The sequence below is a fragment of the Haliotis rufescens genome, unplaced genomic scaffold, assembly GCF_023055435.1.
Source record: "Haliotis rufescens isolate VD_foot unplaced genomic scaffold, xgHalRufe1.0.p SCAF_121, whole genome shotgun sequence".
Lineage (NCBI taxonomy): Eukaryota > Metazoa > Mollusca > Gastropoda > Lepetellida > Haliotidae > Haliotis > Haliotis rufescens.
In genome coordinates this window covers 436511-462365 of record NW_025963804.1, presented here as the reverse complement: position 1 = coordinate 462365, position 25855 = coordinate 436511, and the positions used below count along the sequence as shown (strand labels likewise).

General features: G+C 46.3%; 1 protein-coding gene across 2 annotated transcripts in view; it reads left to right on the top strand.

The window, feature by feature from the left end:
• LOC124136194 (lipoxygenase homology domain-containing protein 1-like) overlaps positions 1-25855 on the top strand; it is a 111854-nt gene that overhangs the window by 81550 nt on the left and 4449 nt on the right. For both annotated transcript variants that reach the window (XM_048393918.1, XM_048393917.1), the window contains 18 exons: positions 121-343; positions 1344-1583; positions 3573-3701; positions 4606-4835; positions 11386-11472; positions 12824-12956; positions 13907-14061; positions 14682-14848; positions 16441-16547; positions 16847-17031; positions 17166-17258; positions 19155-19281; positions 20347-20501; positions 22797-22945; positions 23247-23365; positions 24022-24185; positions 24730-24819; positions 24967-25096. In XM_048393918.1, coding sequence (XP_048249875.1) covers positions 121-343; positions 1344-1583; positions 3573-3701; positions 4606-4835; positions 11386-11472; positions 12824-12956; positions 13907-14061; positions 14682-14848; positions 16441-16547; positions 16847-17031; positions 17166-17258; positions 19155-19281; positions 20347-20501; positions 22797-22945; positions 23247-23365; positions 24022-24185; positions 24730-24819; positions 24967-25096 — 2683 coding nt within the window. The remainder of the gene's footprint in view (positions 1-120; positions 344-1343; positions 1584-3572; positions 3702-4605; positions 4836-11385; positions 11473-12823; positions 12957-13906; positions 14062-14681; positions 14849-16440; positions 16548-16846; positions 17032-17165; positions 17259-19154; positions 19282-20346; positions 20502-22796; positions 22946-23246; positions 23366-24021; positions 24186-24729; positions 24820-24966; positions 25097-25855) is intronic.

Here is a 25855-nt window from a genome sequence, read left to right as displayed (position 1 = left end):
AACTAATCACGGCGCCTTAGACAACAGGGCCACCCGAGTATCTTAGAGAAACATTTAATCGTGCTCCAGTGAATCACTTCAGCCGTAGTAGGAACTGTAAGGTCTATGTTATGGTTGCAGATCAATGCCGGTAACATCGGGGACTTGACAAAGATCCGCCTGGAGCATGAGGCTCTTAGTGCCAGCCCTGCCTGGAGGTGCGACTACGTGAAGGTTTCAAACTCTTCCACGGGGGAGGAGCTAATGCTGTATGTAGACAGGTGGTTGGCTGAAGAGAAGGATGATGGACAGACTGTGAGGGAAATCGCTGTCACCGACAGACCCAATCAGATGCCGCTTCCCAGTGAGTCCAATCTGAACATGCACTCAAAGCTACATAACTTGCATTGTTTTTATGACAGACAGACATGTTGACTGTTTGGGTCCCATTCAACAAAGTGATCTCAGAGCTACAAGTAATATAAGTCCATGTTAAAGTATGGGAGTTATGACTTATGATCATCTCAGCACTGAAGTCGCTGTTGTGTTAGGTTTGTTTACATAGTGTGAACGCCAATCTCCACGCGCTACTACGCCATACATCACGTGCCCCAGCATCGGGAGTGACGTCATGACTATGTACCTTTGGTCAGTTACGAATAAATTATCGTTCAGTTCAGACAAAGACGTATATACATCTTTGGTTCAGACGACGTTTCGCTTGATGTTCCCCCCAAGTTAGGTGTGGGTCGTACAAGTACCTAAGCATGATGTACAGTCTTACAAATACATGTTGTACACTACAGTCGCTTTGTGGAACAGGACATAGTCAATGTTTGCAGAAATGTCATGACCCGGATATACAGGATAACCAATGTCAAATACCATATTTAGTCAAATTCAGCTCTACCAAATAATATTTAGTTTTTGAGATAATTGCTTTCTATCCAGCAGTTAATAAGACCAGAGACCAACACTCCTCAAGCCAATAGATCACTAGGCCTTGATCCATGTGGTTGTCCACATTAGAACGAGATATATTGTCAAACATTAATTACAAAAGAGGAAATCAAGTACATTGTTCATTCATTGGTAGCATTCATTTCGTGACTGAGGTTTCATGTGGTGTTGGTACCCTCCTCATGCATGTACAGTCATATATCTTTATACAAGGAGATGCCATGGTCACTACACTAAAGACGTTGCTCATGATATCAATCACTGGATTGTCTGGTTCAGACTTGCCTATTTACAGGCAGCCTCATATTGCTGGAATATCACTGACTGCTGCGTTAAACAAAGAAACAATCTGTGTTTGGGATAGAACACTCTTTCTTGGACTGATTCCTTGTTTGTCGTTGCAGCCCTGCAATATGTGGTGATGATCCAGACCGGGAGGGGTCGGGGAGATGGTTGTCCAGGGGCACAGGTAGCAGTCAACCTGCATGGTATCCATGGCAACACAGGACTCCGCCCACTGACTGGATCCCTGAACGGAGTGAACAGTATGTGGAAGGACGGCCACCTGGATGTGTTCGTGGTCCCAGCTGTCTCTGTGGGCAAGCTCCAGCAGGTGCAGCTTAAATTCACGGGGAAGGGGAGAGGTGAGTCTTGATGTCCCTCAGGGACACATTACCTATCGTTCTCTTCTCAACAAACATCTGTTTATATATTTAAAGATCAAGATCTGCCAAACTGGCACAGCTCCATTATGGAAAGTTCAAAGGGTTTGTGTACTACAAATAATTTAATAAACTTTATCTTTTGAAAATTATGTCTTATTGCTTAAAAATGTGTACTACCCTTTTCTCAAATTTAGTTAGAACAAATGCTCCTTGAAACCTGTTGCTGGCACACCATTCTGAGAGTGGAATGAGTGCATAAACTATGTGACTCCTGTTGGGGATGAGTGTCTCTATCTGTTCACATGTGAAGCTCTTCTCCAGCAACGAACTATTTACATTCCCAAAGTTATCTATGAATGACTGAATTTGTTCAAATTAAACAATTGTTCTAATCTCATAGAGCATTAAATTTATAGAACCTTTCTAAATTTATTAATGTACTGTTTAAAAAAAGTGCTGCTGAAACTAAATTTCCATCCCTGTCGTCTTCCTTGTCTTATTTATTGAATGTATACAAGCATGCTCATGTTACACCATTGATGGGTTTTCAAGTAATAAATTGAATTGATATCGGTAGTAGGGAGTGAATTGTGTTTAACGAAGCTTTTAACAGTATTCCAGTTATATCACGGCGTGTCAGCTTAATGTGGGAGGAAAGCCCGAAGTGATGCAGGTCTTAGACGTTTACCACATGGTGAAACCCACGAGCACGGGTATGGTGCTGAAAAACCTAGAAGCGTAATCGGGGCAAATCGTGGGATTCGAACCCACCATCATAGGTGATAGGACGCAACTCTGCACAGCTAATCATTGCGCCTTAGACGACTGGGCCACCTAGGAAGTGGGGAAGTGTTGCCAAATTATGCTCTCCTTCAAGAAAGCTTCCTATCAGATGACAGTCAGGCAGCTTTTTTCTAAATAGAGTGCACTTAATTATTTGTCAAATCATTTAGGCTTGAACAGTTTCATGTCGGTTTAGGTACACCTACAAAATACCAGACACCTATCTGCCATGTTTGTTTGATGCTACTTATATAGCAGCACATGACAGTTTGACTACATTTAAAATAGAGCAGTGAAGCTCAAAATAAACAGCAAAAATGAGTTTGCTTGCATTTGTTTGGGTTAATTAGATTAAACCTTGCATTTGCATATCAAACAATTCAGAAACATAACAAATTGGACATCAACATGGAAAAATATTCTTCATAAATAGAAGTTCCATAATGGTGGACAGCACCTTCATCAATGACATCCATCAGAGCCACATTTCAACAAACCTGAGTTACATTTGTATTTGTATTATCTTTTGAAAGTGAAAATGAAATTTACTTGTGATAGCATTTGTTTCACGTCCCCCATACCCCATGTTATTTTAGCGAGGCGTCTAAAAATGGCTGCTAAAAAGTTTAGACACCATTACTAAGGAAGGAGGTTGTGCACATTTCTTACCAATATGGTGCAAGGTATCCAATATTCGGTATTTGAGCCAAGAGTTTAATACGTTATATGTGTTAATAAACACAATAGTTGACATTTTTAAAAGTGTCCACTGAGACAGAATTTATTTTGAGTGATTTGCACAAGGTAGTCAAAGCCCTAGTAACCTCTAGCCACGTAGGCATGTGAGGGCTATTTATGAAATCGTGGCTTCTCAAGTGATAATAAAACCTTGGCAAAAGAAAGAAGAAAAAAAAAAGTCTTAATACTTGAGATGTAATTTGTTTGAAACATTGAGGGCAAATGGGTAGGGGAGAGTTCAATTTCATAATAAAACTGTTCTATGTGCCGTTGCACAAGCGATCCTAGCGCTAAGGTGATCGTAACTTCCATACCTTAGCAGAGACTTAAGACAGTCATAGCGCTGAGGTTGTGTTGTACAATGGCACCCTGTTCAGTATTTCAGACTATGATGGTACTGCCAATACATGTATTGCTTTCATGACATGACAATGTTTGTTTTGTCAGATAACGACTGGACGGTGGAGCATGTGACTGTGATGGACAATGTGTCGGCTATGTTTGAGAGTGTGTGTCGATGTAACCAGACACTGCGGTATGATGGCAAGGACACTTTGAAGTCTCTACCTGTGTCAGGTACTTTACAACATCTTAGATATAGAGTGTTCAGCAGCTTCATTGCTTTCTTGTTAAGATTTGTTTGTTTGTTGTTTCATGTGAACCCAGCAAATTCCACATATATACCATCGGATTACAAATAATGATATCTGGACCAGACAAACCAGTGATTGATATTGTTAGCAACAATTCATGCTGTTGTGTTACAATGCCATGCTATCAACCAAGTTACTGAGCCTACTGAACCATTCAGTCACCTCTTAAAACCAGCATAGGTGCTGGGGATCGGCTCCAACCCCGAATCTTGACAGGGCTGTTAAGAATTAAATTGGAAGACACATGGTTAGGTTATTGACCTCAGTAGAACCAGACATCCTCTGCAATGTGTAGAAACATTTCTGATTGGATATGTTAGCTTTTTGGAAGATTTATTTACCCATGCAGTGAGATATTTAAAAGTTAAAATTAGAATTCTGATCATCATACAGTTTTGAAAGTAGAATGATATTAATACTTCGTGACAAGTTGTGATTTTCTCAGAGAGGTCAGCAGTTCAATCCCCAGCCTTGTCATATCAAAAAGCGTTAAAAGATGGTGCTTGTTGTTACCCTGCCTGGTGCTCGGCATTATGGGGATAAAACAAAGACTGGTTGGCTCGGAGTCAGTACACTGTGTCTGAGTCGGGTATCCATGTTAAACTGAGACATGGTATCTCAGTGAGCTAGCACCATTAAACCGTCATGAGTCCAGACTAGACTAGCACAACCAACACACACTCACACACATACACACAGGCACGCACTTTGCATTATAAGTGCAGTAATCAATTACCCCATTTTTTCACCACCTCTCAGTTCTACAAGGAAGTCTTACAATATGGCATTTTATAACCACAAACTCCACATAAGCCTCTTTGTTACAGAGACTCAGATATCAACCGGAGTGCCAGAAGACATCGCCTTCCGGATCCGAGACAAGAGGGAGCCCACAAGTCGAGGAAAATGGACAGGTCTGGTGTACACTGGTGGACAGAGTGACGCAGGAGCCAAGGACAAGGTCATGATGGTCATCTACGGTACAACTGGACACACGGAACCCAAGCAGATCAACAAGGATGGTACTCTCAGTCCTGGGTCCTGCCTTAAAGTGCAGGTAAGGCTTGTTGAAATAATTGTATTGACATGTTGAACCAAGCAATAGGAGCTTCCATTACTGTTTGCTTGGTGCAGACTTTTCCTATGATGTAACCTTAACAGCTCCACATCTGTTAATGTCTCACACCATGAAGCTGACTAGGTTTAGGCTTACCATAGTAAGTTTCAGATTCTTTTGCTGAAAAATTGTCATGATTTCAATTGGACATATAAACCATTACTCTTGGCTGAGGGTGCTCTGGTGCATTTTGGGAATATTGTGAATTATCTACATTCCAAACTGTTTTCAAGACATTTTGACCTCAAATTGTATTTGTTGAGAATGATACATGTATTATACTAAATGCTTTGTAGTCATGTTGCCTTGACCAGTAAACAAAGAGAGGATATTATGGTTACATATTTTACATTGAATGAAATATTAAGATACCCCTGATTCTCTTTCTGATTAAATCCTCTTTGAGGCACTTATTGCATTTTCCTTGCTCAAGAAAATCTATATGACATAGTTGTAACCATTTTCCTTAATAAAAAATATTACCACACAAAAAACTTCGTTTTTGTATGATATACGACCACCCTTACGGGGCCTCACCCCCAACGGCGCCTCACGCCAGGGGGAGCAATTCTCACCCAAATCACTTTCCTTATGTCATCTGTAAGAGACAGACGTGTTGATATTTCACACAAGACAAAAATAAGAGAAATCTATCGTTCGACAAGAACCATGGCTGACCAAACTGTATGTATGGTACATTTCTTTCATTGCAAAGGCGTAATACCTCGCATTGTGAAGTTATAGAGTTGTAATAATACGCCACGTGCACGGTACCTTTGAATTCAAATGGCCGTAATGGCGTCCATATTGTAGTTCCACGGGCTGATACATGTAACACCAAGGCCATTAAGAAACGGCTTGGGGTTTTGTTATATCATACAGCATTGGTCTACAATTTTTTCCTTTACAAAACCCAAGGTGGTGTGTTAATTCATAAACTACACTTACCTATTTTACGGGTTTTACACCTTAGCGCGTAACACGCCCCTTTGGTGTTATAATTATACTACGACATTGGCTATTAGTATCGCGTTACAAATCGCATTCTACATTACGCCTTTGCTTCTATTTTCTCTAAGACAGGCACGAACGCTGCCTAATATGTCTGGCGGAGGACATTGCCTTTACCCCCCGGGGCCCCCAAAAAAGAACAAGTTGACTTGTTCCACTTTAAAGAGGTCTATTAAAGGCGGGGGTAGATATCAGATCTACTAAGACATCCCCCCCCCCCCCCCCCCCTCCCCATCTAAAAAGGGTAAAAAAGCTGCCGAGATTGTCTCCCCCGCTCCCTCTCTGGGGGCCGGGGGAGAAGGCTCGAGGGTCCCCGTAGTAAGCACTGCACCCTCTCCTGCACTGTCTTTGCACTACCGACGCACAATTTTTCCCTAGCGGAGCCAGACGCCTCTTCCGAGGCCGAGGCTTTCACTAGTGGATTTGTAGCCCGGAGCCAGGGGGGTTCCCTTGGTCTCGGGGACGATCCGAGACCGAGCTTCGGCTCCGGCTTGAGGTCGCTCCCCAGCGTAGTGGTGGCGGGCACCGGCCCGTGCACTACCGACGCACAATTTTCCCTAGCGGAGCCAGACACCTCTTCCGAGGCCAAGGCGTCCACAAGTGGATACCTAGCCCGGAGCCAGGTTGGTTCCCTTTGTCTCGGGGACGATCCGAGACCGAGCTTCGGCTCCGGCTCGAGGTCGCTCCCCAGCGTAGTGGTGGCGGGCACCGGCCCGTGCACTACCGACGCACAATTTTCCCTAGCGGAGCCAGACGCCTCTTCCGAGGCCGAGGCTTCCACTAGTGGATACCTAGCCCGGAGCCAGGTTGGTTCCCTTTGTCTCGGGGACGATCCGAGACCGAGCTTCGGCTCTGGCTCGAGGTCGCTCCCCAGCAAAGGGGTGGCGGGCGCCGGCCCGTGCACTACCGACGCACAATTTTCCCTAGCGGAGCCAGACGCCTCTTCCGAGGCCAAGGCTTTCACCAGTGGATACCTAGCCCAGTGCCAGGTGGGTTTCCTTGAACCTCAGGCACCTCGGCACCGGGACTCGGCCTCGGGCCGGGTGCAGAGACACGTGCGGGACAGGATTGTCCAGGTACTGCCTCAGGTGGCTGCGCCCATGCCAGAGTCGGAGACACCCAACTTGACTAAGGTCAAGCAGGGCCGGCGGTTGCCCCCCCTTTCCCGTGTGCGGTGCGGAGTTGAAGGCTGCTTACATATGCTTCGAGGAGCAATATCATAATGCATGCCAACAGCTCCGTGTGTCCGTACACTCCGCGTATCTGTCGGCTGTACAGAGGGAGTTAGCGGGAGAGGGGCCGGCCGACTCTTCGGAGTTTGCCGCGCAACTAACGGAAGTTCAGTTATCTTGCGCGGGACGCTATTCGTAGCTGTGCCTCGCAGATGATGTGCGCTGTTATGTGCATGCGCAAGCGGTGGATGTCGGTATCTAAATACTCGACTTACACACGCCAAGACCTACTTGCTTTGCCGTATAAGAGGGTGCCACCCTCTTCCCTGGGGCTCAGCAGGTGGTCCGAGAGGCTGCTCAATTGTATACTTCCATCAAAGACTCATAAGGCCTTGTTGGAGGTACCAAGCGTTAAAACCGCGTAAGCGGGCCTCTCCAATCGTCCCCTCTTACGCTAACACATGGGTCAGATGTCCACACCTGCTTGGAAGCCGCCGCTTCCTTCAGGTATAAGGGCGCCGGGAGGAGCAAGAGAGGCACGGGCCGGGGCAAGGCAGCTGGTCGAGGCCAACAGCTTTTTCGCGGGGCTGGGAACGATGGGTTCCCATTAGCGCCCGAAGAGCCCCAGGTGAACCCACAGTCGCAAGTTATCGGGAAAACTCATCCGCTCCTCCACTTTTCCGGGATAAAGCACACTCCGGTGCCTGCTACCCGAGAGAAGGCGGAATTCCTCCGTGCCGAGGTCGACGCACTTCTTATGAAAGCTGCGATCGAACCGGGTCCCGAGGGACAGGAAAGCGAGGGCTTCTACTCGACTTGTTTCCTAGTCACCAAACAGTGATCTCAACTGTCGAGACAGGAGAATGGCTAACGTCAATAGACTTAAAATATGCCTATCTCCACATACCAATACACCCCGAGTTCAAGAAATACCTGAGGTTTTCTTTGGACGGGAGGTGTTATCAGTTCAGGGTTCTACCATTCGGGATCTCCACGGCCCCGAGGGTGTTCACCAAGCTGATGTTGATTCCCGCCCAAGTGGCCAGGTCAAAAGGTCGGTTCTGCCATCCGTACCTCGACGACTGGTTACTAAGAGCTCTATTGCAATCCCTGAGTCAGATAGCTACACAACAAGTGATAGATATTCTGATCACTCTAGGGTGGATGGTCAATCTCAAGAAGTCAGATCTGAGCCCCACTCAGAATCTAGTCTTCCTAGTGGCTAATTTCAACACGGTGAGAGGACGTGTATCTCTGTCACAAGATATCAAGCGCAAGTCATACTGCTCGTACATGGCTCCAGTTACTGGACAACATGGCGGCGACAGTGGATTTGGTCTGGCGGGCGCGCTTGAGAATGAGTCCCATTCAACAAGCACTCCGTCGACTTTGGGCGAACTCGGAAGATCTCGAGACTGTGCTCGAGACTCCGTAGTGGCTCATTACACACCTCCAGTGGTGGACCGAGGTCGGGAATCACTCCCGTTCCGTCTCTCACAGTTCAAACAGACGCGTCACTCTCCGGCTGGGGAGGCGTTCTGAATGATCACACTGCCTCGGGACTATGGTCCCAGCAGGAGATCAAACTGCATATCAATGTGCTAGAACTGAGAGCGGTCAGGTTGGTGTTCCAACGCTTCCCGGATCTGCTTCGTGGCCAAGTGGTTCGTCTAGAGATGGACAACCAAACGGCGATGACTTACATCCAGAAGCAGGGGGGAATGGCGTCTCCGTCGCTTCGACGAAAGACGTGGCAGTTCCTACTATAGTGCGACTCTCACGATATCAGGGTGCTACCTGTTTATCTCCCGGGGGTGGACAACGTCCGTGCGGACGCTCTGTCTTGCCGGATCCTCGCTCCTCACGAGTGGAGGCTCGACCCGGGGATATTCGGGATTTTCTCCCTGTTATACAGGTCGTTACAGGTGGATCTGTTTGCGTCTGGGTTAAATAACCAGACACCAACGTTCTGCTCCCGAGTCCACGACCCGAGGTCGGTGGCACCGGACGCCTTTCAGCTAGATTGGACGGACAGTTCTGTGGGCATTCTCCCCAGTACCTCTGATTTCCAAGGTCCTGTCTCAGTTAGGCACTCAGCCTGCGCGACTAATTGTGCTCCTGGCACCTCTTTAGTCGGCGCAGAGTGGGTTTCCAGTAATACTCAGGTTTCTGGCTCAGCCTCCTGTTATATTACCTTTACGACCGGACCTCCTATCCCAGAATGGGGCCCTCCACCCGAATCTCAGGATTCAATGGGTGGCTTGGCCACTGTCAGGATTGGCCTCCAGAAGAGCGGTATTCCTGCACGAGTTGCAGACACGATACTGGCTTCGCGGAGGGATTCGACAAACGTTCAGTACGATAGATAGGCCTGCTATGCGCCCTGGTGTGTCGATAGAGGGATTGCAGATTTTTTTTCTGCAGATCTCGTATCCGTGCTTGAGTTTCTCCAGTCGCGACTAGATGACGGCCTGGCCGCATCAACAGTCCGAGGGTACTCTACAGCTATCGCAGCTTTTCACGTCCATGTCGACGGGGCACTTCTGGGTGCACACCGATTAGTGCAGCGCTTTTTAGCAGGTGTGGACAGGATCCGACCGCCAGTCCGGCGGATCAGTCCCCCTTGGGACTTGTCAATCATTCTCGATTGGCTGTCCGGTCCTTCCTTTCGGGATCTGTCGTCTCTCTCTCTTCAGCTGTTGAGCTGGGAGACGGCGTTCCTTGTGGTGGTAACGTCCGGCAGACGGGTAGGCGACATTCGTGTTATGTCAGCCGATCCCAAAATAACTGTCTTCCATGGGGTCGATAAATATCACCGGGACAGTCAGTTTTCGTCTACCGGACTATTACCGTCCTAGGGTCGCACACGATTCCACGTGAACGGCTCCTATTGAGCTACCTGCTCTTTCACAGCCTTCCTCGTCGGGGACCACTGCAAGACATGCTCATGTCTTGGATGTCCGCACGACTCTCAAGGCCTATATCAGCAGAAATATGGGTGTCCGTAAGGATAACCAACTATTTTGCTGTTACTGCAGTAGGAAGGTTGGCTCACCTGCGAGTAAACAATCTATCTCGAGGTGGATAGTTTCAACCATTTGTACAGCGTATACGCTTACAGGCAGGGACCCCCCTACCAGGTTGAAGGCTCATTAGGTTAGAGCAGTGGCTGCGTCAAAAGCGTACGCCGTGGCTCTGCCCCTTGAGCAGATCTGCTCCGCGGCTATTTGGAGCCAGCCGAGCACGATTCATCAAACCTTACCAACTCGACAAACACTCAAGCGAGCGTACTCGGTTTGGTCAGTCAGTTCTCCAAACTGGGCAAAGTTCTAATCTCTAGCTGATTGAGCATTCGAGATTTTAGACAGTCTTCCGGTTATACTGCTCAGTAATGGTCCGGATTTTATCTTCTGCGGTCGATAAATATCAGTCCTTACTACTCGATAATACTCGTATTTTGCGCACGCACTCCTTCGATCCTCGGGGACCCTCTGGCCTAGCTCAGCGCTGGTTATGGTCTCTCGTGATCTACGCCCTTATATCACTTGTTCAAAAAAAAAGTGTGGGGGGTGGGAGGTGTTTCGAGTTCTCAACTTATGACAAGCTGCAAAAACAGGCTTTATCATAATATATGGTCGACCACGCCCTGTCTCTAGCCCCCGCCTTTCGACGGTGGTGCCTCACGATAAGGTTGGTTCCATTTATTGAACTCAATATTTTATTCTGTTGAATAATCAAATACGATGTATTTATTTACGCCTGTTGCTGACGGATGCCACTTCCTAGATTATCTTTGGGAGTCTGTCTTGATGCAATAAGTGCCCCAAGGAGGATTTAATCAGAAAGAGAATTTTACAAACCTGTAGAGGTTATGAATTCTCTGATGAAATCCTCCTTGGGGCACGGCCACCCACCTCCCCACATTCCGTCAGCATTTGACATATGGAAAGTGATTTGGGTGAGAGTTGCTCCCCCTGGCGTGAGGCGCCGTTGGGGGTGAGGCCCCGTAAGGGTGGTCGTATATCATACAAAAACGAAGTTTTTTGTGTGGTAACATTTTTTATTAAGGAAAATGGTTACAACTATGTCATATAGATTTTCTTGAGCAAGGAAAATGCAATAAGTGCCCCAAGGAGGATTTCATCAGAGAATTCATAACCTCTACAGGTTTGTAAACAATTTTAAGAAAAGAAGGATTTTAAAGAAAATCTCAGTTTTGAACAAGCTTTTTTTTCTCAGTTTGTCTGCCATGGGCATTTAGTTTAGAATCCTAGATAAGTCCCTTCCCTGTACCTATTTATTTTCAGCTGAATGTGGGCAAGATAGGCAAAATGTTCAAGGTCCGGATCTTCTTTGATTCCAAAGCAGGCAATTCCTCCTGGTTCTTGGAGAAGGTAAGTACCATTATGGCGATCTGTACGGATGTTTCCTGTAAATGATGAATTGGTGTTTTCCATTCCAACATTCCAATGTTAACGCTATGTCACAACTGTCTATCCTTATGTGTGAAAGAGTACATAATATCTGGCCACGAATAGTTAGGAAAATGTTTCTCACCAGTATGCTAGTCATTTAGGGAATGCTTTTTTTCAGGGCGGGCAATATAACTTTTGTCCTGTCAGATTTTAAAATTAGCTTCATGAATGTAAAGATTGTCTGAATTTTTATGGCCGCTAAGACATTTTCTGCTAACTAACTGCAAAAATGCCTGGTGACACATTTTCATTAAAAGACAGATTTAAGTTCTCAGTACTGCTACACAAACATCTGAGGATGTCTCACTTCAATGGGATAGACATTTGAAACAGAAGAGACCTTCCGTAGCCCATGAGACATACTGCCATACAATCTCATCTTCCCGAGGCAAGAGAGTTAACTGACTTTAAAAGTCCAGTTTCCACCCTTGCCGTACTAGGCTGGAATTCCTGGGCTCGATCCTAACGCCAGTTGTTATTACAAGTTATGTCCCTTCTAAACCTTTCCCATGGACCAATCAGATTCCACCTCTCGTATCACTGGCATTTGTTTCAAACGAAATGGTGGCGCCCAGTCAAGACGATCTGATCAATAATGAAGATCTATATTATGATTGAACGGTTTTACATAGTGAAGTGCATCAAATCACGTGAGCACCTTGTTTTAAAACATGAAATGATTTGAAAAATATCTGTTGACAACGAGTTGGCGGTGCACATGCTTTGCAAATCCTGCAATTGACCGAAATATTCACGACAGTTTACGAACCGGTTTTCGATTTCGTTGCGCGATTTTGATTGGACTATGCATTGACTCGTTAGTCCAGCCAAAATGTAACTCCATAATACCAGCCTAGTTCGGCAAGGGTGGAAACTGGACTTTCATAGTCAGTTAACTCTCTTGCCTCAGGAAGATGTACAATCTCAGCCAACTGTGAGACATACCAGAATTATGTTTTGTTCAGTTTTAAAATTTTGAATCAAAGACTTTTGTTTAAATATTTTTATAACTAAGTCTGGTATAGAAGTCACTACTTTCAAATTAGTGCTGTAAAGCTCAAGAAAGCTGCTTTCTGATTTGCTAATGTCGACATCATGTCATTCTGACATCACCAGGAATTGGATGTCCTCAGATCTTTGCTGTAGCAGTAGCAAACACATGCAAAGAAGCCAAATTAAGATACTATTTTTCATTACAGTGTCATTTCACATGTACTTTCATGGACACAACTGACAAACCTTTATTGCATATTTATCCTGTATGTTGTAGATGAAGTTGAAGGATGCTAACTCGGGTGAGGAGTTCAACCTGGAGTACAGAGACTGGGTGAAATCCTCCACCGACAACCCTAACGGCACCATAGAGCTTCCTACCATCAGACCAGACATGGCGCCATTACAAGGTAGGTCAATATCAGCCATAGCACCTGCATTTGTTGGTCTACAAATATCACTCAGATTAGTTAATGTTGATAAGAGGATTCATTGCCCAAGCAAAATTCAAAATATATAGGGAAATGTTTACGGTAAAATTTGAAGCTATGTAGACCAATAAGAGTTACAGCCATTCTACGTGACATATTCGGTTGCACAATCGTTTAGGCAGGAAAATGTGACCTGAAGGTGCCCAATGACCAGTGTTCAAAATAGGTGCCTGCCCTTAGGCCCGTGGCAGGTAGATCTTGTGTTGAGCCCGTAGTTTCAAATTTGTATGGGTCCTTAATGGGGCAACCCGTGAAGATCCGGGGCAGAATAGATCTTCAGCAACCCATGCTTGCCGTAAAAGGCGACTAATGGGATCGGGTAGTCAGGCTCGCTGACTTGGTTGATGCATGTCATGGATCCCAATTGCGTGGATCGATGCTCATGATATTAATCACTGGATTGTCTGGTCCAGACTCGATTATATACAGACCGCCGTCATATAGCTAGAATATTGCTGAGTGCGGCGTTAAACAACAAACAAACCAACCAATCCTTAATGGGGCCTGCAGTAAATTTATACGTTGATTTATTTGTCACAATGAGCTGCATTTTATTTAAATGAGGGCCTGCAGCTTCTTCTCAAGTCTGTGGGCCATGATTGCAGCCTGGTTATTTCGTAAACACTCCTTATGAGTGCATTTGTAGGGGCATAAATTCATGAAATTTAGATATGTTCACCTATGCTTGTCACCCATTTTTCTGTCAGACGCCTTACATGTCAATCTGCGTTCCTTGCTACTTATGTTCTCTTGAACTTGGGAAGTGTTTCTCGTTTCAAAATCCTTGATCCTCCTCTGCTATAAATGACTTTACTGTGATGACTTCCCTGGACTGAATACAAACACTCTTCCAATACTGTTCTCCCTAGATACGGTGTATCAGGTTGCCGTGGTGACGGGGGATCTACCCGTGGCGGAGACTGACGCTGAGGTGTTCTGCACTGTCATTGGTCAGTGGGGAGACACAGGAGAGAGAGTGTTGGCGCTACCTCAGGGCAGCAAGAAACCATTTCGGCAAGGAAAGGTCAGTTTATAAAAATAATTCATTCTCTTGTTGAGGTTACAGTTTGAGCAGTCAATTTGACAGATACATAATTGTGGCAATGGACTTCAACCAAGAAACACATACCATGTTTGATGTATTAGGTGCCAAGGCTGCATATAAAATGTGGGTGATTATAAACGACTTCCTATTAATTCCATTTGGTTTTTAACAAGGTTGAGCAATAATCATTATGAATGATAAGCTCTAGACAGGAAAATATCTTTTTGTGATGTTAATAAACAATTAAAATCATTTTTGAAGACAAGAATACGCTTATTTGAGCTTGGTGACTAATAATGGTCAAATATAGCATTATATGTAGAACACAGTGAGTGAGTGAGTATGGTTTTACACCGCTTTTAGCAATATTCCAGCAATATCACAGCGGGGGATATCAGAAATGGGCTTCACACATTGTACACATGTCGGGAATTGAACCCAGGTATTCGACGTGATGAGCGAACGCTTAACCACTAGGCTACCCGAGCACCCCTGTGAACACAGAGCTCAACTGACAACCGGTGTATAATGTGCAAACTTTATCACCATTACCCAATACCCAAAATAACCATGCCTTCAGTAAATTCTCTTTTTTACAGCGGGATGAATTTGAAATTCAAACTCTTGACCTTGGTGTGATCTCCAAACTTCTGATTGGCCACAATGAAATTGGTCGCGGGGCTGGCTGGCATTGTGATCGGGTGTCCATCAGCCCTGAAGGGAAGTCCAGGCAGGGAGCCCCAGAGACAGTCTTCCTATGCAACAGGTGAGGCAAGGTGACTCTGTAATGTCACCTGAGACCCTGGTCACAAGCACCTTGTTGATGTAAAATTTATCCCAAAGGATGATGGATGGATGGTCAACTGTCAATCAGAAGGCAGCTTTCTAGAACTTTACGGCACTGGTTTCAAATTGTCGACTTCCATTCCATGTTTGACTTAAAAACTTTTTTTGACAAAGCTCTCGATTCAAAATTTGAAAATTGAACAAAAAATATTCTGGAATTTCTAATAGATGGCCCAGATTGTATTGCAGTTCTTCCCTCAAGCTATGGAAAGTCTCTTCCTTTTTTTAATGTTGGTCACATTGAATCGAGAGAAAGCTGATGATTTTCACGGAATCAGTTGTACAGCCCATCACTGTCATTTTGAATGTCTCGTGTTAACCTTTTCGAAGTTGCATAATTAGAAAACACATCAGGGCCCACTTGCACAAAGCGATCTTAGCGCTAAGATGATCTTAACTCCCATACTTTAGCATAGGCTTACAATAGTCTTAGCGCTAAGATCGCTTTGTGCAAGTGGGCCCTGGACTTTCACTTTCTTGTATGTGTAGCAAGAGCATGCACTAAGATTTTATTTTGATGAGATTGGTACATACTTTAAACCAGTGGTTTCCTGGTCCCTACTACCGTGGGAGTGAGTGTGCTTGCATATGCTGCTGTGAACATTACCTCAGTTTTATCATGGCATCTTCAGGTTGAAGGAGAGCCAAGCCTGCTGCATGTTGTAGCCATTTTAGTGAATCCCATGAACACAGGCCTGGAGGAGAGAAGCAGAGGATCACGATTGGGTCAAGTTGAGAATACAAACCCCGGGACCCTGTGTTCCTTCCATGGTGGGGTCACCTTAGACCACTGCCTTGGTATAATGTTCTTGATGATCCTTGCTCTGTTGATAAATGACATGATCCTTGAAGGAGCGAAACGGAGACTTTTATTTGTCGTCAGTGTAATGAATACAGGGCGCCGCCATTGATACTGGCTCGCACATGGTCAATCCCAAAACGAGACCCTGACCTCTGACCCATACATATGCATACAATTACAAACCTTGATTGCATATACACTACACTTGGTACAGCTGTGATTGTGTCATCAATATGTTTAGTTCTGGCTGTAACAGCCAATGGATGTAAGATGTTAACAAATATTGAGATCCTGAGGAGTAACTTTAAAGAGACAAAGGTGGCACTGTCTTCAGTTTTGTTAGTGAAAATATGATATCAGTTGGCAAAAGTTTCTTTTTTATCAATGACGTACAAGAAGCATTGCCATTCAGCACTGTGTTGTGCCCTGTGTTGTGCCCTGGAACTACATCTGATATTCCTGTGTGGACACCGGCTATCCTAGTGGCTGTGTTGTACATGATAGCAGGTATTGATCACATATGTATAGTCCAGGGTCCCGTTCCACAAAGCAATCTTAGCACTGAGACTATCTTAAACTTATGTTAAAAGATATGTTAGCCTTGAGATCACTTTGTGGAATGGGGCAGTCACTGGTGTCCAGATAGCCATGATATAGCTTCCACTAATGATCTGAACCCCATTAACTTGTTTTTGTCATCTACTTCCCAGGTGGATGGACTCCGGTTGTGAAGACCGTCGACTGGTCAGAGAGTTAACTCCCCTTGCTTACCTTCAACCAGGACCCGAAATTACTCCAGCTCAACGATCTAAGTCAAGTACGACAATTCAAATGGTCAATTTCTTTCCACAAAACGTGTTCTCTTTTTTTAGAGGAGTAACCTTTGCGTTTAGGTCCCAAATGATACCTAAAGAAACATGATCTTGCGTGCAAGTTATAATTGTAGGATACTGATCAGCTGGTGTGAATCTCTGCACCAGAGACGTGTATCTCAAATTGACTGACACAAAGTTAGCCCCGCAATCAATTTGTGTAAGTTCTAATTTCAATTTCACAGTGAATATTGATGTTTAACTCACTTTCATTCTTGATCCATGTTTGTCTTTTGTCCTGCAGAGGGTGTATGGACATGTTTTGTCACCATGGCAACAGAAGACAAGTTGGACATGGCACAGACCGACTTCAGCAAACCACGGCCAGTGACGATGTTTGTGTATGGTAGTCGCAGCATGGAGGGAGCCCTGGAACTGACCAATGGGAAAAAGACACATCTGATGCCGGGTCAGACTCACAAGTTTGCGGTAAGACATTTCCCTCGGACAGAGTTTATGTTTATGTCATTTTGATGTTTGGTCCTTAGGCTTTGTTGATCTCAATCAGTTTCTGTTATGGAGAAGACGCTCTACAAATGTTAGTGTGGTATTTGTTTTGACAGGGTATAAAGCTGGGCAACATCGGCGACATTGAGAAGGTGCGAGTGACACTTGGAGAGGAGAAGGAGGAGAAACCAGTGTGGACAATACAGCAGGTACTTCCTCTATAAGTGCACCACACCATATTCCGAATACCTCCAGAAACCTCCTCAGTCTTCCCTCTGTCCCCCGAGAAACCTCCTCGGTCTCCCCTCTGTACCCCCAGAAACCTCCTTAGTCTCCCCTCTGTTCCCAAAGAAACCTCCTCAGTCTCCCCTCTGTTCCCAAAGAAACCTCCTCAGTCACTCTTCTGTTCCCCCAGAAACCTCCTCAGTCTCCCTTCTGTTCCTCGAGAAATCTCCTCAGTTTCCCCCATTCCCCCAGAAACCTCCTCAGTCTCCCTCTGTTCCCCCAGAAACCTCCTCAGTCTCCCTTCTGTTCCTTGAGAAACCTCCTCAGTTTCTCCCATTCCCCCAGAAACCTCCTCAGTCTCTCTTCTGTTCCCCCAGACTCTTCCTCAGTCTCCCTTTTGTTCTCCCAGAAACCTACTCAGTCTCCCCCATTCCCCCAGAAACCTCTCCAATCTCCCTCTGTTCCCCCAGAAACCTCCTTGGTCTCCCCTCTGTTCCCAAAGAAACCTCCTCAGTCTCCCCTCTGTTCCCCTTTGTTCCCCCAGAATCCTCCTCAGTCTCCCCCCTTCCCCCAGAAACCTCCTCAGTCTCCCCTCTGTCCCCCAGAAACCTCCTCAGTCTTCCCTCTGTTCCCAAAGAAACCTCCTCAGTCTCCCCTCTGTTCCCAAAGAAACCTCCTCAGTCTCCCCTCTGTCCCCCCAGAAACCTCCTCAGTCTCCCCTCTGTTCCCAAAGAAACCTCTTCAGTCTCCCCTCTGTTCCCAAAGAAACCTCCTCAGTCTCCCCTCTGTCCCCCCAGAAACCTCCTCAGTCTCCCCTCTGTTCCCAAAGAAACCTCCTCAGTCTCCTCTCTGTTCCCAAAGAAACCTCCTCATTCTCCCCTCTGTTCCCCCAGAAACCTCCTCAGTCTCCACTTTGTTCCCCCAGAAACCTCCTCAGTCTCCCCTCTGTTCCCCCAGAAACCTCCTCAGTCTCCCCTCTGTCCCCCAGAATCCTCCTCAGTCTCCCCTCTGTCCCCCCAGAAACCTCCTCAGTCTCCCCTCTGTTCCCAAAGAAAACCTCCTCAGTCTCCCCTCTGTTCCCCCAGAAACCTCCTCAGTCTCCCCTCTGTTCCCAAAGAAACCTCCTCAGTCTCCCCTCCGTTCCCAAAGAAACCTCCTCAGTCTCCCCTCTGTCCCCCCAGAAACCTCCTCAGTCTCCCCTCTGTTCCCCCAGAAACCTCCTCAGTCTCCCCTCTGTCCACCCAGAAACCTCCTCAGTCTCCCCTCTGTCCCCCCAGAAACCTCCTCAGTCTCCCCTCTGTTCCCAAAGAAACCTCCTCAGTCTCCTCTCTGTTCCCAAAGAAACCTCCTCAGTCTCCTCCTGTTCCCCCAGAAACCTCCTCAGTCTCCCCTTTGTTCCCCCAGAAACCTCCTCAGTCTCCCCTCTGTTTCCCCAGAAACCTCCTCAGTCTCCCCTCTGTCCCCCCAGAAACCTCCTCAGTCTCCCCTCTGTTCCCAATGAAACCTCCTCAGTCTCCCCTCTGTTCCCAAAGAAACCTCCTCAGTCTCCCCTCTGTCCCCCCAGAAACCTCCTCAGTCTCTCCTCTGTTCCCAAAGAAACCTCCTCAGTCTCCCCTCTGTTCTCAAAGAAACCTCCTCAGTCTCCCCTTCTGTTCCCAAAGAAACCTCCTCAGTCTCCCCTCTGTCCCCAAAGGAACCTCCTCAGTCTCCCCTCTGTTCCCAAAGAAACCTCCTCAGTCTCCCCTCTGTTCCCCCAGAAACCTCCTCAGTCTCCCCTCTGTTCCCAAAGAAACCTCAGTCTCCCCTCTGTTCCCCCAGAAACCTCATCCATTCCTTTCATTCTGAATCTAACAAGCCTGAATGTCTTCGTCTTGTTCAAGGTGACTGTGAACGATACAGACACAGGAGAGAGTCTCAACTTCAACTTTGACTCCTGGGTCGGGGAGGTCGACGGTGACATCAGCAAGGAGCTCCCTCTCATCAAACCAGGCCAAACATTTCCTCCGTGTAAGCTCTTTCAGCATTTTCTTCATTGACAGATAGTGGCTACAAAATGTTCAGAGTTGCTCACATGGTCTGTGGCTTTGTTAAATGGATGACTCATGTTCAAATCGCATGTTCACACTCTCTCTTGTACAACAGTTGTGTATTGTGGACAGGATAGGGCCCTCAGTATCTAACATGTATTTTAAAAAGTTTTTTATAAAACATGATGTGATGTTTTGGAGCAGTACATGTTACATAAGCACAAATAAACTTCTCCGAACTTGTGAATATGTTGATGATACATGTTCCTATTTGTCTCCATAATCTGTACAATACAAGCCTTAGTTGAAAATAAATATTTAATTTTATAGTAAGTAAGACATTATAAGGAGTATTACTTGTGTTACAGAGCCATGGGTATGTCCTCCCGCCACTTATCAACCACACTTTGCTCATTATATAACACAAGGAGATGTGGGTTAGCCTAGTGGTTAAAGCATTCTCTCCTCACAACGAGGGGTGGTCGGGAAGCCTAGTGGTTAAACCATTCGCTCCTCACAACGAGGGGTGGTCGGGAAGCCTTGTGGTTAAAGCATTCGCTCCTCACAACGAGGGGTGGTCGGGAAGCCTAGTGGTTAAAGCATTCTCTCCTCACAACGAGGGGTGGTCGGGAAGCCTAGTGGTTAAAGCATTCGCTCCTCACAACGAGGGGTGGTCGGGAAGCCTAGTGGTTAAAGCATTCTCTCCTCACAACGAGGGGTGGTCGGGAAGCCTAGTGGTTAAAGCATTCGCTCCTGACAACGAAAGCCCGGGTTCTATTTCCCACATGGGTAATATGTGTGAAGCCCATACCTAAAAGTGACGTAAAACCATACTCACTCACTCACTATATCCCACAAAACATGTTCTTTGTTTCCTTAGTATTCTGCCTATTTAAGTCTTTTGATGAGCCACCTTTGAGAAAAAAGGACAGAATATGAGTTGGTCAATACACAGTTGTAACAAAGGCAACCATGGCAACAAGTCTTGACATGAAGTTCTGTAATCCCCACTAGTAGTGTGAAGTGTTCCTGACAACTGTTTCAGTGACCAACTACCAGGTGATGGTGTATACCAGCAGCGTGAAGAATGCTGGGACACAATCTGACGTCTTCCTCAACATGTACAGCAAGGGGCGGGACTGCGGACGTCGACCGCTCCGCAAGAACTTGAACAAGTCAACCAAGTTCCAACAGGGCCAGGTAGTCAGAGTACTCATAGGGGTGTGGCAGGTAGTCAGAGTACCCATAGGGGTGTGGCAGGTAGTCAGAGTACCCATAGGGGTGTGGCAGGTAGTCAGAGTACCCATAGGGGCCAGGCAGGTAGTCAGAGTACCCATAGGGGCGTGGCAGGTAGTCAGAGTACCCATAGGTGTGTGGCAGGTAGTCAGAGTACCCATAGGGGTGTGGCAGGTAGTCAGAGTACCCTTAGGGGCGTGGCAGATAGTCAGAGTACCCATAGGGGTGTGGCAGGTAGTCAGAGTACCCTTAGGGGCGTGGCAGATAGTCAGAGTACCCATAGGGGTGTGGCAGGTAGTCAGAGTACCCATAGGGGTGTGGCAGGTAGTCAGAGTACCCATAGGGGTGTGGCAGATAGTCAGAGTACCCATAGGGGTGTGTCAGGTGGTCAGAGTACCCATAGGGGCGTGGCAGGTAGTCAGAGTACCCATAGGGGTGTGGCAGATAGTCAGAGTACCCATAGGGGCGTAGCAGGTAGTCTGATTACCCATAGGGGTGTGGCAGGTAGTCAGAGTACCCATAGGGTTGTGTCAGGTGGTCAGAGTACCCATTGGGGCGTGGCAGGTAGTCAGAGTACCCATAGGGGTGTGGCAGGTAGTCAGAGTACCCATAGGGGTGTGGCAGGTAGTCAGGGTACCCAAATGGGTGTGGCAGGTAGTCAGAGTACCCATAGGGGTGTGGTAGGTAGTCAGAGTACCCATAGGGGTGTGGCAGGTGGTCAGAGTACTCATAGGGGTGTGGCAGGTGGTCAGAGTACCCATAGGGGTGTGGCAGGTAGTCAGAGTACCCATAGGGGTGTGGCAGGTAGTCAGAGTACCCATAGGGGTGTGGCAGGTAGTCAGAGTACCCATAGGGGTGTGGAAGGTGGGCCAAGTACCCATAGGTTGGGCAGGTAGTCAGAGTACTCATAGGGGTGTGTCAGGTGGTCAGAGTACCCATAGGGGCGTGGCAGGTAGTCAGAGTACCCATAGGGGTGTGGCAGATAGTCAGAGTACCCATAGGGGCGTAGCAGGTAGTCTGATTACCCATAGGGGTGTGGCAGGTAGTCAGAGTACCCATAGGGTTGTGTCAGGTGGTCAGAGTACCCATTGGGGCGTGGCAGGTAGTCAGAGTACCCATAGGGGTGTGGCAGGTAGTCAGAGTACCCATAGGGGTGTGGCAGGTAGTCAGAGTACCCAAATGGGTGTGGCAGGTAGTCAGAGTACCCATAGGGGTGTGGTAGGTAGTCAGAGTACCCATAGGGGTGTGGCAGGTGGTCAGAGTACTCATAGGGGTGTGGCAGGTGGTCAGAGTACCCATAGGGGTGTGGCAGGTAGTCAGAGTACCCATAGGGGTGTGGCAGGTAGTCAGAGTACCCATAGGGGTGTGGCAGGTAGTCAGAGTACCCATAGGGGTGTGGAAGGTGGGCCAAGTACCCATAGGTTGGGCAGGTAGTCAGAGTACTCATAGGGGTGTGGCAGGTGGTCAGAGTACCCATAGGGGTGTGGCAGGTGGGCCAGGTACCCATAGGTTGGGCAGGTAGTCAGAGTACTCATAGGGGTGTGGCAGGTGGTCAGAGTACCCATAGGGGTGTGGAAGGTGGGCCAAGTACCCACAGGTTGGGCAGGTAGTCAGAGTACTCATAGGGGTGTGGCAGGTGGTCAGAGTACCCATAGGGGTGTGGCAGGTGGTCAGAGTACCCGTAGGGGCGTGGCAGGTAGTCAGAGTACTCATAGGGGTGTGGCAGGTGGTCAGAGTACCCATAGGGGTGTGGAAGGTGGGCCAAGTACCCATAGGTTGGGCAGGTAGTCAGAGTACTCATAGGGGTGTGGCAGGTGGTCAGAGTACCCATAGGGGTGTGGCAGGTGGTCAGAGTACCCGTAGGGGCGTGGCAGGTAGTCAGAGTACTCATAGGGGTGTGGCAGGTGGTCAGAGTACCCATAGGGGTGTGGAAGGTGGGCCAAGTACCCATAGGTTGGGCAGGTAGTCAGAGTACTCATAGGGGCGTGACTGGGACAGTACTTCATGTGGCACAATTTCAGCTATCGATAGTCTGATGTGATATCTTTTTAGCTGTAGCACACATTTTTCTTTGAAAAAAGAATTTGGCAAAAAGTAGTCCCACTACCTGAAATTTATTAACCGATCTGTCCCTTATGAATTAAGTTTGAAACTATTTTGCCATGGCAAAAACTATTTAATTCATGGCAGATTAACTAAAGTAATATAAAAAAATTGAGTGTTCTTTAACTTCTTTTGAGCTGTATATTTTCTGTTCAGGTGGATGCCTTCATTGTTAGCGCGGTGGACCTGGGGGATTTAGACAGGGTGACAGTCACTAAGGGGCCAGGCAAACCCTGGCATCTGGACAAGATCAGCATCAAGGCGGGGCCATTCGACAACACCCAGAGGATCTTTGAGGCTGATAGGTAGGAAGAGATCATGCTGCTTATGATAGGGGCGGTTGGGTAGCCTAGTGGTTAAACCTTTCGCTCGTCACGCCGAAGACCTGGGTTTGATTCCCCACATGGGTACATTGTGTGAAGCCCATTCCTGGTGTCCCCTACCGTGATATTGCTGGAATATTGCTGAAAGCTTGGTAAAACCATACTCATGTGATAGCGTTTGTTTGTTTGTTTGTTTTGTTTTTTGTTGTTGTTTTTGTATTAAAAGATGCTTTCATTATTTCTTTAACATCCACATATAACCTAGTTTTTGCTTCCATTGCAGGTGGCTAGGAAGTGATAAGAGCAAATCACAGGAGGTTGATGAGACCTTGACCTTGAGTGGTACAAGACCAAGTGCAGTGGCCTTGCCCCCCGAATCTGCCGATGATCTTCCAGTGTCGCGTGAGTCTTCGCACTTGGTTCTTAGTAGGTGTCAGGATTGCAAACAACAACACTATAATTACTCCCTTGGAGTTACACTTGATGAAACTGTCCCAAGGTCACACTTGCGCGATATCACTCGCATGATGCATGGTGACAGCCATCTTGGCTTTAACAGCAGCCGACACTTTGTACATCGTGTCCAGTACAAATAAATCGCCAAACTTTATCGTTATCACACAACAGTAGGTTATAACCTAACTGGTTGTGAAAAAAGCTTTGTGTAACTTTTTTGTTATTGATGACAAAGTGTCATTTTATGGTGTGTAGGGACCAGGATATATGCAACAGTTTGTCATGGACAACACGTGAGACATATTCCCAACATTGGTACTGAATGTTAAAGCCATGCATGGTGGGTGATTCTTGAATGGGAAGAGCTGAGGTAGCCCTTACAGCAGCTGCTTGTTTTTTATTCCAATCCATGGATTTGTCATCCAGGATCTGACTAAATTTTGTTATCCCTCACTTGACAGTTTGACTTGATTGTTTCTTGCACTGCTAACTCTGGTTTGTCTGGTCCAGGCTCAATGGATTTGCAGCTTTCATGCCACAGGTATCCCTGATGTTGTTGTCATGTGTTCCCAGTACTTGATGTCCTGACTCTTTGTGTCCAGGTGGTCAGTGGAAGATAGAGGCGGTGACCGGTGAAGGTGGGACGAGGGGCAACGTGTCCGATCTGGTGGTGGTGCTGTGTGGGGAGAGAGGGGAGAGTTCACTACTGCCACTCAAGTCTTCCAGGAGCAAACCCTTCCAGCCTCGTCAGACCGACCTCTCTCAGGTGAGTGTGGCAGACCTCTGACAGGATGCCATTGTACAAAACAACCTTACCACTACACCTTAGCGCTAAGATCACTTGGTACAACAGCACCCAGGTCTGGCTTACCTGTTAGACAGTGACGATCATTACAAGAGATACTTTGAAGGTGCAAGATAAGCATTGATTTTTTTCTTGTGGAATTTTCTAAAATTCTGGTGGAGAATTTATCTTCTTCCGATTCAATTTACAACTGCAAAGTAAGTTTAAATTAATGTACATTAACTAAACACCCATAATCATTCATTGATGCACACCACTAACCTTGACATTACAGTTTTGTACATACACTGATCTAATGTCTCCATGTTCCTTACACAATATTTGGTTATCTGACAAGAACATAACAAATCAATTGCTGTAACAAAACTCATACAGATAGACTGGTTCCTAGTTGTGCTTGCATTGCATCACCTTTATGATGAGAAGAGACAGAATTTGTACGCAGTCTATACTCAGTTATATTTTTAACTGTATAACCCCTTACTATAAATTCATTTTGCTGCAGGTGAAACTGGCGGAGGATATTGGTGAAATGACAAAAGTACGAATTGGTTTCCGTGACAACGATAGTGAGAAAGCATGGAACCTGAAAGAGGTAATTGTTTAGTTTCCTTAAGATCTCAGTTTTCTTCAGGTTGGGGTATAGTTTTTGCATGTTTGGTAAGCAGTTCATAATTACAATATATTTCAGATGGATTCGAGTAAATTGTGTTTGTGTTTCAAGTCAACTCCTCTGCTTTAGATTCGCTTTGAGGATGAGGAAACTAGGGACTGTTTCTCCTACAATTTCGACAGTTGGGTTGCCGTTGACGACAACCAAGATGGTTGGAGGGAGTTCCCCGTGCTATGGCCGGCTGTGAAGACCCTACCAGGTGAGTTGAGAGAGGGACAAAGATAGATTAGATTGGGGTCATGCAATCATGACATCCTGATAAATTGATGACAATTGTTTTAAACCCCGTCACACACACATTGTCACAATTACAATTATTGCAAAAGCAACAGTTTCCTTTTCAGGCATTTTTAACCAAAAGAAAATTATGTACAGATATGCCAGGAATGTTCAATACCTGTAACTACAGGACCGGTCACTTATTATAGGGGATAGGTGGGTCAGAGGGAACCAGGGGAGGGTCACCAAAACATATGACAGTCTCTCTGGAAGGGTAATTATTTTCAGTACATAAGTGCATCAAAAACCTCTGACCCATCCCCCCTCCTGTAATAAATGACCTGTGCCGAAGACACCTACCATTTGATATTCTTGGAGGGGTGGCAGGGAGTTTTGTGAAAAAAATAGTTTTTTTTAGAAGAATAGTGGAAAGAAAGAGATTGGCCTCAGGATTTAATTAGAAGTACAAAATGTTTGCAGGACGTGCTTTGTGTTGTGAAAAAGAAAGAGAAAGGGGTGGTGGGGGAGTCTAGTGGTTTAGGCGTTCACTCGTCATTCTGAAACCCAGGTTTGATTCCCCACGTGGGTACAAGCACATTTCTGGTGCAGGAACATCAGGAATATTAGATATTGCAGGAATATTGCTAAAAGAAGGGTAAAACCACCCCACTAATTCAATCTTTCAGAGAAAACATTGTTTTGAAGAAGTGACCAAAAAGATTTCTTGTCTTAAAGTCCC